The 14,050-nt window shown below is 46.2% G+C and overlaps 1 protein-coding gene across 3 annotated transcripts in view; it reads left to right on the top strand.

Moving 5' to 3' along the window:
* pigg (phosphatidylinositol glycan anchor biosynthesis class G) overlaps window positions 1–7,656 on the top strand; it is a 30,634-nt gene extending 22,978 nt beyond the window's left edge. The window contains exons 12-14 of one of the 3 annotated variants that reach the window (XR_006957345.1): window positions 604–767; window positions 917–1,001; window positions 6,355–6,432. Coding sequence is in view for 1 of the 3 variants with exons in the window: in XM_047037332.1 (XP_046893288.1) it covers window positions 604–767; window positions 6,355–6,574 (384 nt within the window). In the remaining 2 variants the exon portion in view is untranslated. Of the gene's footprint in view, window positions 1–603; window positions 768–916; window positions 1,002–1,137; window positions 1,495–6,354 lie in introns of those variants that run through there. The other 2 variants (XR_006957349.1, XM_047037332.1) reach the window with 2 other exon arrangements.
* The last annotated feature ends 6,394 nt before the right edge of the window (window positions 7,657–14,050 follow it).

Genomic DNA, 14,050 nt, shown 5'->3' with positions numbered 1-14,050 from the left:
CACCACCACCAATTACTTGCTCAGCCGTCCAGCCGTGAAATTATAGACTGGAGTGCTGGCGTTATGGAACAGCAGTATTGGCATTCTCCTCAAAGACCTGGCCCACTACAGCCATCGCTGAACAGCCAATGTTCTGGCCTCTGATTGGTCCCCCAACGGTTGGCTGTCTGGGGCTTTCATGATTGAGCGATTACATTGATCCACCAGAATAGTGTCTGTCGTTCTGTGGGCTTTGAAATGGATATTCATGACATGATCAAGCTGGTTGTGTCCCAGCAATTCTCTTTTTTTTGTTCACTCTCATTCACACATGTACTGGACACACACACACAGGTGAGACATATGTACTGAGCCTCATCAGCCTGGCTCAACTCTTGTGTGAGTGGATAGATCTGTACTAGCCATCACTCCTGAGGGAGAGGAGGAGGAGAGGGATGAGAAGGAGGAGAGGGAGGGAGGAGGGACAAAGGGGGAGTTAAAAGAAGAGAGAGGGAGGAGGGTTTGAGAAGGAGCAGGAAGAGGGCTTCGTTCCACCTCATGGTCAGTGTCTCTGTGTCCCGTTTATCAGGAGAGTTTCCTGGGAAGGTCTGTGTGTTTCCGCAGGGTAACTCCAACAACATCGCCAGCGTGGACATCTCTGTAGGCTTCGTGGGTTTGGAGAGTTACGTGGAAGCTCCTGCCATCTTCCTCACCGCCCTGACCACCTACGCTGGGCCTCTGCTCTGGGCCTGCCACCTGCTGTACTACCTCAGCACTCACTCTCACAGGTCAGCCCTCCTCCTCCTCCTCTGCCACCTTTCTGTTGATTGGTTGATCCACAGAGGCAGCTGTTCCTAACCATGAGGCTAAAATCACTAAAGTGGAAAATCACAACTCAGAACATTTTAATGAAATGATACATTTCCCGTCCTTCCAGGTTAGAGTATCGTGTTATTTGGAGTTAGACGTGATGGTGTGATGTGTTCCACTACTGCAGGCCAGCTTAGTAGCACATATAAAAGGTATTCTGATTGATTTAAAATGCTCTCTAAACCAGGTCTATGTCCTGGAGACAGTTTTCATTCAAAGGTTGCAAAGACAAAAAACTTTTTTTGTAAGTTATTCATGAGTGGAATTTTCATTTACTCCCTTCAATAGAATGGAAATTGAATAGACCCTGACCATAACATAAAACCTAAAGTTGAAAATGAAAGAGAGGGAGGTGGAGGGCTGAGACTGAGATGAGCAGTCGCTAGCCTTGTGCTCTGATGCAGTCCACACAGCAATGCCCCCGGGTGGGTCAAAGACGCCAGCAGACCATCACAGCACATCCCCTTGATCTACAAGACTGGGCCCCGTGCTTTAATCCAGGACTAATTGATTGCTGTTATTCTCATTCAATTAATTGAAGTGAATCATTAATTGGATGATTTATACATGATGCTTGATCTGCTGTACTTTCTACATGCACTGTAATGTTGAAAAAAAATGTTTTTAAAGGGGTCATTGATTGCAAGACCGATTTGACCTTGTCATAGTTGAATAACGACAGTTCGGTGGGTAAAATGGACATGCAGTGAACCTCAAAGTCCATTGACACCTCTTTCCTATCTAAATCCCACAACTTGAAACTGCAGCTGTAAAACGATCGGTTTTGAAAAAGCTGTATTTGTGACGTCACAAATATAGCATCACCTTTGTCACGCTTCAACATTTACATACAGACCAGCCCTCTGGTGTTCTGGCCCAGGATCTCAGACACTAGTTTAGCTGCAAGCTTATCTGTGTACTACCACGCGAACAACAAAAATTGAAAATTGACCATCGTAAATGCAGTACTGGGAATGCTGACACCTTTCATCATCTTCCCATGGAACCAGACGCTCGACGGGCATGGCTGATGTTTTTCTATGAGAAGATCCCTGTGAAGTTTGACACTCATTTATTCATTTGCTCGAACCATTTCACCAAAGACAGTTTTGAATGAAAACCTTGGACAATTTAAAGAAGGATTTGCTAAGCCGCTGTTGCTGAAAAGAGGTGCTGTTCCAACCGTATGGTCATCACAAACGCAAGCTTTAAGCATGATTTTGTCGCTAACAGTTAGCCTATTAGCAATGCTAGAGTACAGTAGAGTAATGCTCTGAGTAGACTAGCTGTAGTCGGCATTAGAAGGGAAGCTTCCGAAAAAATTGCCAGACAACGAATAGCAGTCTAGCCTATTGCTGACGCCTATCTAGATTATCGATTTGAAAGAACTGGAGAAAGGCAGGTGCTAGATACAACAAACGTTAGCATTGCTAATTATTGTTACCAACAAAATCATACTACAGTTTGCGATTGTGACTAACATAAGGTCGGAACGCACCTCTTTTCAGCAACAGCTTCATAGCAAATCCTGCTTTACATCGTCCCAGGTTTTTCAAAACCGTCCTTGGTGAAAGGGTTCGAGCAAATGTGTAATTGAGGGTCGAACTGCACAGGGATCTTCTACGCTATGGTATAGACAAACATCAACCATGCTCGTCGAGTCAATGTTAGCTAGACTCTAGGTCATCTGCTTTTTATTACGTTAATTTGCAAGGAATGCAAGAACAGCTAGATAGCGAAAACACCTAGACTGTAGGCATGTAAACTAGTTTAGCTTGCTAACGCAAAAGCATAGGTAGAATGTGTGATGATTTAGCCTAGTTCATTGGCAATGTACCCAATGCGTTATTTCATGTTCCTGACTGTGTTTCATCCGAATAAATAACCTGTGTTATGTACATTTGAACTGTCAAACGATTAAAATATTTAATCGCGATTAATCACATTAATGTCATAGTTAACTCGCGATTAATCACAATTAATTTTGGATTTTTAATTTTTAATTTTTATTCTAAATGTTTTGTCTAAATGTATTTCTTTTTCATCCATTATTTTTTCTAATTTTAATGCTCTTATCAACATGGAAAAGTGGTTCGGTTTGCATCGTGCAAATGTTTTTTTTTAATTGAAAACAACATTGAGATCGCCTGGCTTTGACGAGCGGGTGGAGAATTCGCATCAGCTGTGTGCTTGGCCATCAAAATGGTATTTTAGACTCCACGACGTGCTGCGATGATAGCTCAGTTCACAACGACAGAACACACTGATCACTTTCGTCTTGTCAATGGAACCATTTGCCAACCTTTTAAAAGTAAACTTTCCATTCAGAATCTTATTGGCATCCATTTCGGTGTCTAGCGCTGGCAATCAACTCAAAACGTAACGTTAGCCTACTACCAGAGAATGTCTAATATCCGCAAACGGGCTCTGCTACTACTCTTTAGCCGGCTCGCAAGCCCAAACAAATGTATGTGGCGTGCCTGTTGTTTTGTTTCCGGTCTAGCTAGATCCAGTGCGGTATTGTAGTTTTTCTAACGTCAGTGGTTGTTGCAACAGAATGTGAAAAAAACTAAAAAGTTTGCTAGGTCAAAAAGAGCGTTAATCAAAAAAAAAAAAAAAAAAAGAAGAAACCCGTTAATTTGGGTTTGCGTTAACGCCATTAATAACGCGTTTAACTGACAGCACTCGTAAATTTACAATTCACGATGCCTGTTTGTCCAGATCTTTGTCAGGTAATTTCTTATTAAATTTTTATGCAAGATATCTAGGTAATTGAAGCTGAGTTGAATCACGATATAGTTTGGTTGCTAACTGTAACGTTATCCACTTAAGTCGATCCCAATTGCTTCGACAACAGAAGTGGAAACAATTAACGTTATCATTTCAAATTATATCTGGTCAATCTGTTGAAAACAGTGTTGTGTAGACACAATAGATATATTTGCACGTTTTTATTTCATGTCTCCACCTTTGATGTTTCAGTGAGTGCTGTTGGCCGTGTCCCGTTTTTGCTCCGCAGCTTCACTCGTTGAAAACCAACCAATCAGCGCGCAGCTCATCTATTTATTCATGAGCATACCATAAAAGGAGAAAACCTACCGTTTTTTCCCGGGACAATTTCACAGGAAGCACCAGGGGGCATAGAACAGCAACCGGGCCATTTTCAGCCCAACCAATGTTAGATACCCTATTCGGAGACCTTAAGGAACAGCACGAGGGTTTAGGTTGGCTGAGGGGCAGTTCTATGGGTGTATGTGAAGCCCTCTGTGACATGCTTGCGTGTAAAAAGGGCTATACAAATACATTTGATTTGATTTGATTATGAAATACCCCAAAAACCCAGTCAATGACCCCTTTAAACAGGTTGTTAAAAATATTTTTTTAAGAGAGACCTGTTCAAACCAGCCTGTATATCTCTCTCTCCCCCCAGCCTGTATATCTCTCTCCCCCCAGCCCGTATATCTCTCTCTCCCCAGCCTGTATATCTCTCTCTCCCCAGCCTGTATATCTCTATCTCCCCCCAGCCTGTATATCTCTCCACGGTCGCAGGGTTAACAGAAAGTGTGTGTGCTCAGAGCTCCACCTCTCCCCTCACATGTGTGTCACACTCCTGCCCTTCAGGCCTCTCAGGTGGCCTTGTTACTCATCTCAGCCCCCCCCAGCTTCCTCCTAGCCCCCCCCCCACCCTCCTCCCAGCCCCCCTACCAGACCCCCCCCCCCCCCCCCCCCCCCCCAGCCCTAAGAAACGAGTCTGAGCCTCAGAGTCTGACCCCATCCAGCTCATTAGCTCCAGCTCAGTCAGCAGGCCACAGACTGGAAATGGACTCTGATCAATAACTCCCAGTCTAAACCCACAAAGAGAGTTGGAGTGGGCGTTGAGAGGTCTGTGTGCGTGTAAGAGAGAGACAGTAGGACCAAACATTGCACTGCATCTCACATCAACAAGATCATGAACATGGCTTTGGAGATGGTAACTAGCCCTAACTCATTGGAGATGGTATTAGACTTGCAAATGGTCTGGAATTGCTATTTTGTAAGCAAGTATTTGTGGCACATATGCATAATGAACCAAAACGTCTTCTGCCAGTATCAAAAGTTTTTGATAATAGTACTTTTTGCAGATAAACACCTGTTTGAATACAATCTCTAACCCCAAACCTAACCTTACCCTAACCCAACCTTCACCCTCACTCTGACCTGCTGACTGGTGTCTTTGGTGTGTCTAAAGGCCGATATATGCTTCTGCGTTTTTCGAAAAACGGACACATGGGAACGCCCTCGTCTCCGTGGAACGCCCTCTACAACCTCTCCGTCAGCCCTCGTAAAGCCTCGGAGAGCTTGACGTGCACCTCCTTAATTTTGTAACTCTCCGTCGTAGCTACGGAGAGCTACGGAGAGCTACGGAGACCCCCTTGGCTGTGGTTGGTCAGTATAAAGTACCGCTTGCGTCAGGGGTAGGGGCGGGGTTACCGTGATAGCAGGACGAACAGAATCCTTTGACCGCCATTGCGTGTAAAGTTTTTACAATTCATATTTCAGCTAAACGGTACATGTAAATCAGAATCTGAATTAAAATGTGATGAGAAATGGGAAGTGTAGTTGCTGAAAATGTGCATATTTTATTGATGGAACGGTTAATTTGTAAATTTGCTCAGACTTTTCGGTAACCTAGGTAAATAAACACTCAACGACGTCTAAACAAAAAACCGTTGCGCCACCTACTCTTCTGGCGGTGAATTGTTTGCAGCACCCACAGCCTACGGAGAACCATAAACGCAGTCTATCCGTCCGTATCCGTGCGTATCCGTGCGCCCGCCCATCCGTAAACGGAGACGCAGAAGCATATTTCGGCCTTTAGCTGAGACAGACAACCTGGCTCTGGAGGCTTGAACATGAGTCAGACCCTGCTTCCTGATAACCAGGATGGTGGGCATGCTGTGTTTGTGTGAGGGTGTGTGTAAACATTCAAATGTATGCATGTATATATTTATATATATATATACACAATATAGTCGTGGACACTGGAGGCCCGTAAAGGCCGCCCTGTTTTCATTGCTGCTTGTGGGTTTAATTCAAGGCCTGCCCTCTAAGGTCATCTGTCCTCCTGCTGCTGAATAGATATGAGGCTGTTTAGAAGGTAGCAGGGCCTTGTGCAGCAGTCAGGCAGAGGCTGTATCTTGTCTGTTGCCTGCTTGTCTAACCCCCTCAGGGCTGTCTGTGGTCCAGATACACGGTGCAGAGCAGCTATCCTCATGAAACACAACATGTACATTTTGACATGTTTGGAAAGAGACATGAAGAACAGGAGGACGTTTTATTCAGTTAAATGTTTCTCCTCCTCTGTCCGCTACTCCCCTTCCCCTTAGACTGGTCATTGTCTCCTCCTGTTATCCTTCTTTCAAACTTTGTCTCCTTTTTTCCCCCATCTAACCTTCTGTTAATATTTTCATTAATATTCCTGTCTTGTCTCCTTCTCTCCTCTTTTCCCCTCCTCTCCTGCTTCAGGAGTTCAGTGGGGCTGGGTCATGGCTGCTACTGCTTGGCGGTGCTGCGGTCTGTTCCCGTGGCGACCTACGTGGTTCTGGTGACGGTGCTGCGGTACCACCTGTTCATCTGGAGCGTTTTCTCCCCCAAGCTGCTGTATGAAGCGCTACACACAGTCATCACCGCCGGCCTCTGCCTGCTCTTCACCACCATGGAGCAGAGACACCCCAGCAGAGCCTAGCTCTGCTGCTCTGCCTGTGGGGGGACTGGAAGGGGAGGGCCGGGGACTGGGTTTGGGGGACTGGACAGAACCAAGGACCCTCTCCCTGGTGGACAGGAGGCACAACGCATAAGGAACAGTGTGGATGGAACTTAAGTTCTGAGAATGTGTTTGGAAAAGCAATATACTTGATTACAGTTTTTGTAATAAATGCAGATGTCTAAAATCTGGATGTGTTCTTGTGGGGGGGACTGCAGATTGCAGGGTTGGTGTTCCAATAATATTACTGTTGAAGGAGCACATTACTTCTGGCAGGGGCGCATACATCTATGGAATTGTTTTAATGTTATTTTTGTGTGTTTTTTGTGCAGCGCAGTAGTGGAGCGTTCACCTACCTCTATTACTTTAGTCTCCTTCACAGTAACTTCATTAAGATTCCACTCTGGCACTCTGTAAGTCAAGCCATCGATATATTGCCTCAAGAAGGACATGATTAGGTTAATCGGGTTAATATCAGATTCTGATATTCTATTAATTATCTTTTAATTGTGTAGTGTAAATCTTTCTTTCACTGAGAACTTTGATGTGGTGATATTTTGGAATACTATTTGTTTGTTTGGAGATTACCTTTTGAATAGAGCTTGAAAGTTAAACAATAATAATAGATTCACTGGGTGAATCTTGCTGTAAATGTTCATGTACTGTCTTGCTTGAAGGTTCCTTTATTTCTTTTCCTTTAATCTTATTAATTTGGTGTGATTCCCTTTCATTTATTGTCCATGTACCTGCACTTGTGTTAAAACCTTCCTCAGGACAGATCCAGAGTGTCAAAGTGTTTCTACATAGTTGTCGATTTAGTTTATTAATGGGCACATTAACTTATTGGACAAAGGGCTGTGCAGAGAATGTGATCAGTCAGATATGCTGCAGCTATCTCTGCACTGTGTGATTTTCTAATGATGGAAATGGAGAATATTGGCTTTTGGATCATATTTCTGTAATTTTTTGAGGGTGAAATGTCATGAATAATCTGACATCAGCACGTCTTTACTCTGGGAGAACTGTTTCTTTCATCCAAATAAAACATGCAAATGTGAGCTGTCTTACATGTCCGCATTGTTGTTTTTACTTGATATAAACATGTTTCTATGAAGGAACTTTCCATGTTAATCTAGTGTTCTTTAAAGGGGCGATTGATTGCAAAACCGATTTTACCTTGTCATAGTTGAATAACAACAGTTCGGTGGGTAAAATGAACATACAGTGAACCTCAAAATCCATTGACACCTCTTTGACACCTCTGCAAATCTCAAAACGAACAAATTTGGCTGTAAAACGCTAGCTTTTCAACAAAGCCACCGGACTGACGTCAGTCAGGGGACCGCCTTTTTTGGCTCTGGTCTGTATCTTTGTCACGCCCCAAAATGTACATCCAGACCAGCCCACTCACTGGTGTTGTTGCCCAGTCTGAGGTAGCGTAGATCTCCAATGTTAGTTAGCTGCGCGCTGCTCTGTGTAGGCTACTTCTAAGCAATTACAAAGAATAACGTTTTGAAGTATAACAAGGATATGAAAAAATGGACCACGGTCATAAATGCTGTGTTCCAGGCTGTACAGGGAAGGCTAACACTCAGTCTTCCCAAAGAGCCAAACATTTGACAGGCATGGCTGCTGTTTGTCTATGAGAAGATCCCGGCGAAGTTCGACACTCAATTATTCATTTGCTCTGAACATTTCACCCAAGACAGTTTTGACAACCTTGGACAATTTCAAGCAGGATTTGCTAAGAAGCGGAACCTGAAGAGATGTGCTGTTCCGACCGTACGCTCATCGCAAGCTGTAAGTAGGCTACAGTATGATTTTGTCGCTAACAGTTATTAGCAATGCAAACGTCTCCTGCATCTAGCATAGGTAGAATGCTAAATACATTTCTAAACACATCAACATACTTTACTTAGCAAATGACTCTAGCTAGACTAGCTGTAGTCGGCATTAGAAGGGAAGCTTCCGAAAAAATTGCCAGAAAACGAATAGCAGTCTGGCCTTTTGCTAATGCCAGTCTAGATTCTTTATTTGAAAGAGCTGGAGAAAGGCATGTGCTAGATACAGGATACGTTAGCATTGCTAATAACTGTTATCGACAAAATCATATTACAGCTTGCGGTTGTGATGAACGTAAGGTCGGAACCCACCTCTTTTCAGCAGCAGCTTAATAGCAAATCCTGCTTTACATTGTACCAGGTATTCAAAACCGTCCTTAGTAAAATGGTTCGCGCAAATGTGTCGATGGTCGAACTACACAGTGATCTTCTTCGCTGCGGTATAGACAAACATCAGCCATGACCGTCTAGTCAATGTTAGATTGACTCTAGCTCATCTGCTTTTTATTAACGCTGACTTGCAAGGAATGCAACAGCTAGATAGCGAAAACAACTAGACTGTAGGCATGTATGCTAGTTTAGCTTACTAACGCAAGAGCATAGGTAGAATGTGTGATGATTTAGCCTAGTTTATTTAGCCTGACGTTTAGGGCTGTAATGATAACTACTTTTTCTTGTGCGAGATATTGCACCAAAATGTATTGCAATAAACGATATTATTGCACACACGTCAATTTTAAATTAAAATTGAAATTTAAACACAAGACCCCTCACACAGTAGGGGGTGAAACTGACTTTCATTCGAATAAATAACTTGTGTTGTCATGTAAATCTACAATTCACGTAGGCTCGCATCTACAAAAGGCAATCCTCCCTGACGTTTTTTTGGTGTAGAATGGAGTGAAATACAACATTTTGCACACCGCCAGTGAGCAACCCGAGTCTGACTGATGCTAACGTCAAAACAGTGTAAAGGGGACGCAGTCGCACTCAGATTGCCAGTTTTAAACAAATCACAAAAATAATCGGACCAGCTGGCTAAAAGCAGAATTCCCATATCTCCTGAAAGCTGCCCTGCTCGACTTTTTAGATGTAGAATTGACTGTAAAACTGTAAAATTATGAACTTAATGACATGACGTGAATACATGGTTGCCGCCCGACTATACGGTCTACTGGGCGACATTCTCACTCAAATTTCAAGACTTTCGTGACCCAAATAAAAATTCTGATGTAACAGATCAATGGGGAATCGCTTTCTCTCTTAAAAACTTTCCTCAACCTTTTTGGCCTTTTAAAATCTAACTATTTGTATGATCCGTGTGGTCCTTCCTATCCTTTCCCCGGTTTTCTGCAACCACATTGCTCGCCCATCCTGAATGTTTACAAACAAATAATTGGTCTATAGCCTATAGGCCACTGACCATTTACAATAAGTTGTTACGTCAATTATTAATTGGCAGCATTTATGCCATTTAGAATGCTAGTAAATTCAAGTATGCTAACTTAATTTAGGGGAAAAAGGACAAAAATATGTGCAATATTACATTAGCTATTAAACTATTACATTAACCTGCTCCGAAATATAAGGTTAGGGTTAGCACATTGTTTTGGCAGTGGGGGGGGGGGACAGACCGGCCCCCACTGCTAAAAGAAATCCTAGAGGGAACACTGAGTCAGTACATACCTTTTTTTTAACATGAGTATCTGTACTTCTACAGTGAAGGATGTGTGTATTGATGTGTGTATTTTTGCCATCTCTGGATATGACACTGCACTGTACCATCTCTGGATATGACACTGCACTGTACCATTTCTGGATATAACACTGCACTGTACCATTTCTGGGTATAACACTGCACTGTACCATCTCTGGATATAACACTGCACTCTACCATCTCTGGATATGACACTGCACTGTACTATCTCTGGGTATAACACTGCACTGTACCATCTCTGACCTCTGGAGAAGCAGCCAGCCTTGGAGGCTGAGTTGCTGCTACTGTACCCCTCCCTCGGCTGCCAGCCTCCAACATCGAATCGCCTTCCAGATGGAACTGGAAGAAAGCCAAAAGATTTACTGTTGGGAGAGAGAAAGGGAGCTCTACAGTCTCTGCTGTTTATTGATTCAAGTGCAGCTGATCTGTAGCTGGTGTTGCCCCGCTCACCTCTCCTGCTGCCACTCACTGTTCACCTCATCCTCTCCTGCTACCAGTCACTGTTCACCTCCTCCTCTCCTCTCCTGCTACTAGTCACTGTTCACCTCCTCCTCTCCTGCTACCACTCACTGTTCACCTCCTCCTCTCCTCTCCTGCTACTAGTCACTGTTCACCTCCTCCTCTCCTGCTGCCACTCACTGTTCACCTCCTCCTCTCCTGCTACCAGTCACTGTTCACCTCCTCCTCTCCTCTCCTGCTACTAGTCACTGTTCACCTCCTCCTCTCCTCTCCTGCTACTAGTCACTGTTCACCTCCTCCTCTCCATCTACCAGTCACTGTTCACCTCCTCTCCTACTACCACTCACTGTTCACCTCCTCCTCTCCTCTCCTGCTACTAGTCACTGTTCACCTCCTCCTCTCCATCTACCAGTCACTGTTCACCTCCTCTTCTGCTACCACTCACTGTTCACCTCCTCCTCTCCTGCTACCAGTCACTGTTCAACTCCCCCTCTCCTCCTACCAGTCGCTGTTCACCTCTTCCTCTCCTGCTACCAGTCACTTTTCACCTCCTCCTCTCCTGCTACCAGTCGCTGTTCACCTCCTCCTCTCCTCTCCTGCTACCACTCACTGTTCACCCCCTCCTCTCCTGCTACCACTCACTGTTCACCTCCTCTCCTGCTACCAGTCACTGTTCACCTCCTCCTCTCCTCCTACCAGTCGCTGTTCACCTCCACCTCTCCTACTAGCAGTCACTGTTCACCTCCTCCTCTCGTCCTACCAGTCGCTGTTCACCTCCTCCTCTCCTCTCCTGCTACCACTCACTGTTCACCTCCTCTCCTGCTACCAGTCGCTGTTCACCTCCTCCTCTCCTCTCCTGCTACCACTCACTGTTCACCCCCTCCTCTCCTGCTACCACTCACTGTTCACCTCCTCTCCTGCTACCAGTCACTGTTCACCTCCTCCTCTCCTCCTACCAGTCGCTGTTCACCTCCACCTCTCCTACTAGCAGTCACTGTTCACCTCCTCCTCTCCTCCTACCAGTCGCTGTTCACCTCCTCCTCTCCTCTCCTGCTACCAGTCACTGTTCACCTCCTCCTCTCCTCCTACCAGTCACTGTTCACCTCCTCCTCTCCTCCTACCAGTCACTGTTCACCTCCTCCTCTCCTCCTACCAGTCGCTGTTCACCTCCTCCTCTCCTCCTACCAGTCATTGTTCACCTCCTCCTCTCCTGCTACCAGTTGCTGTTCACCTCCTCCTTTCCTCCTACCAGTTGCTGTTCACCTCCTCCTCTCCTCCTACCAGTCATTGTTCACCTCCTCCTCTCCTGCTACTAGTCACTGTTCACCTCCTCCTCTCCTCTCCTGCTACTAGTCACTGTTCACCTCCTCCTCTCCATCTACCAGTCACTGTTCACCTCCTCTCCTACTACCACTCACTGTTCACCTCCTCCTCTCCTCTCCTGCTACTAGTCACTGTTCACCTCCTCCTCTCCATCTACCAGTCACTGTTCACCTCCTCTTCTGCTACCACTCACTGTTCACCTCCTCCTCTCCTGCTACCAGTCACTGTTCAACTCCCCCTCTCCTCCTACCAGTCGCTGTTCACCTCTTCCTCTCCTGCTACCAGTCACTTTTCACCTCCTCCTCTCCTGCTACCAGTCGCTGTTCACCTCCTCCTCTCCTCTCCTGCTACCACTCACTGTTCACCCCCTCCTCTCCTGCTACCACTCACTGTTCACCTCCTCTCCTGCTACCAGTCACTGTTCACCTCCTCCTCTCCTCCTACCAGTCGCTGTTCACCTCCACCTCTCCTACTAGCAGTCACTGTTCACCTCCTCCTCTCCTCCTACCAGTCGCTGTTCACCTCCTCCTCTCCTCTCCTGCTACCACTCACTGTTCACCTCCTCTCCTGCTACCAGTCACTGTTCACCTCCTCCTCTCCTCCTACCAGTCGCTGTTCACTTCCACCTCTCCTACTACCAGTCACTGTTCACCTCCTCCTCTCCTCCTACCAGTCGCTGTTCACCTCCTCCTCTCCTCTCCTGCTACCACTCACTGTTCACCTCCTCCTCTCCTCCTACCAGTCGCTGTTCACCTCCACCTCTCCTACCAGTCACTGTTCACCTCCTCCTCTCCTCCTACCAGTCGCTGTTCACCTCCTCCTCTCCTCCTACCAGTCATTGTTCACCTCCTCCTCTCCTGCTACCAGTTGCTGTTCACCTCCTCCTCTCCTCCTACCAGTTGCTGTTCACCTCCTCCTCTCCTCCTACCAGTCATTGTTCACCTCCTCCTCTCCTGCTACTAGTCACTGTTCACCTCCTCCTCTCCATCTACCAGTCACTGTTCACCTCCTCTCCTACTACCACTCACTGTTCACCTCCTCCTCTCCTCTCCTGCTACTAGTCACTGTTCACCTCCTCCTCTCCATCTACCAGTCACTGTTCACCTCCTCTTCTGCTACCACTCACTGTTCACCTCCTCCTCTCCTGCTACCAGTCACTGTTCAACTCCCCCTCTCCTCCTACCAGTCGCTGTTCACCTCTTCCTCTCCTGCTACCAGTCACTTTTCACCTCCTCCTCTCCTGCTACCAGTCGCTGTTCACCTCCTCCTCTCCTCTCCTGCTACCACTCACTGTTCACCCCCTCCTCTCCTGCTACCACTCACTGTTCACCTCCTCTCCTGCTACCAGTCACTGTTCACCTCCTCCTCTCCTCCTACCAGTCGCTGTTCACCTCCACCTCTCCTACTAGCAGTCACTGTTCACCTCCTCCTCTCCTCCTACCAGTCGCTGTTCACCTCCTCCTCTCCTCTCCTGCTACCACTCACTGTTCACCTCCTCTCCTGCTACCAGTCACTGTTCACCTCCTCCTCTCCTCCTACCAGTCGCTGTTCACTTCCACCTCTCCTACTACCAGTCACTGTTCACCTCGTCCTCTCCTCTTACCAGTCGCTGTTCACCTCCTCCTCTCCTCCCCTGCTACCACTCACTGTTCACCTCCTCCTCTCCTCCTACCAGTCGCTGTTCACCTCCACCTCTCCTACCAGTCACTGTTCACCTCCTCCTCTCCTCCTACCAGTCGCTGTTCACCTCCTCCTCTCCTCTCCTGCTACCAGTCACTGTTCACCTCCTCCTCTCCTCCTACCAGTCACTGTTCACCTCCTCCTCTCCTCCTACCAGTCGCTGTTCACCTCCTCCTCTCCTCCTACCAGTCATTGTTCACCTCCTCCTCTCCTGCTACCAGTTGCTGTTCACCTCCTCCTCTCCTCCTACCAGTTGCTGTTCACCTCCTCCTCTCCTCCTACCGGTCACTGTTCATCTCCTCCTCTGAGGATGAGGAGGAGTTTCTTCCTCCAGGCCATCCGTCTGCTCAACTTACAGCGTTGACATACTGCTGTGTGCTATTTATTCTATTTTATTTACTGTAATTTATTTATTTCTATTTTAATATCCATTTATGT

Source organism: Hypomesus transpacificus, chromosome 1 (genome assembly GCF_021917145.1).
Source record: "Hypomesus transpacificus isolate Combined female chromosome 1, fHypTra1, whole genome shotgun sequence".
Classification (NCBI taxonomy): Eukaryota; Metazoa; Chordata; class Actinopteri; order Osmeriformes; family Osmeridae; genus Hypomesus; species Hypomesus transpacificus.
Note: the sequence above shows the minus strand (reverse complement) of the source record. Positions and strands in the feature narration are given on the sequence as shown.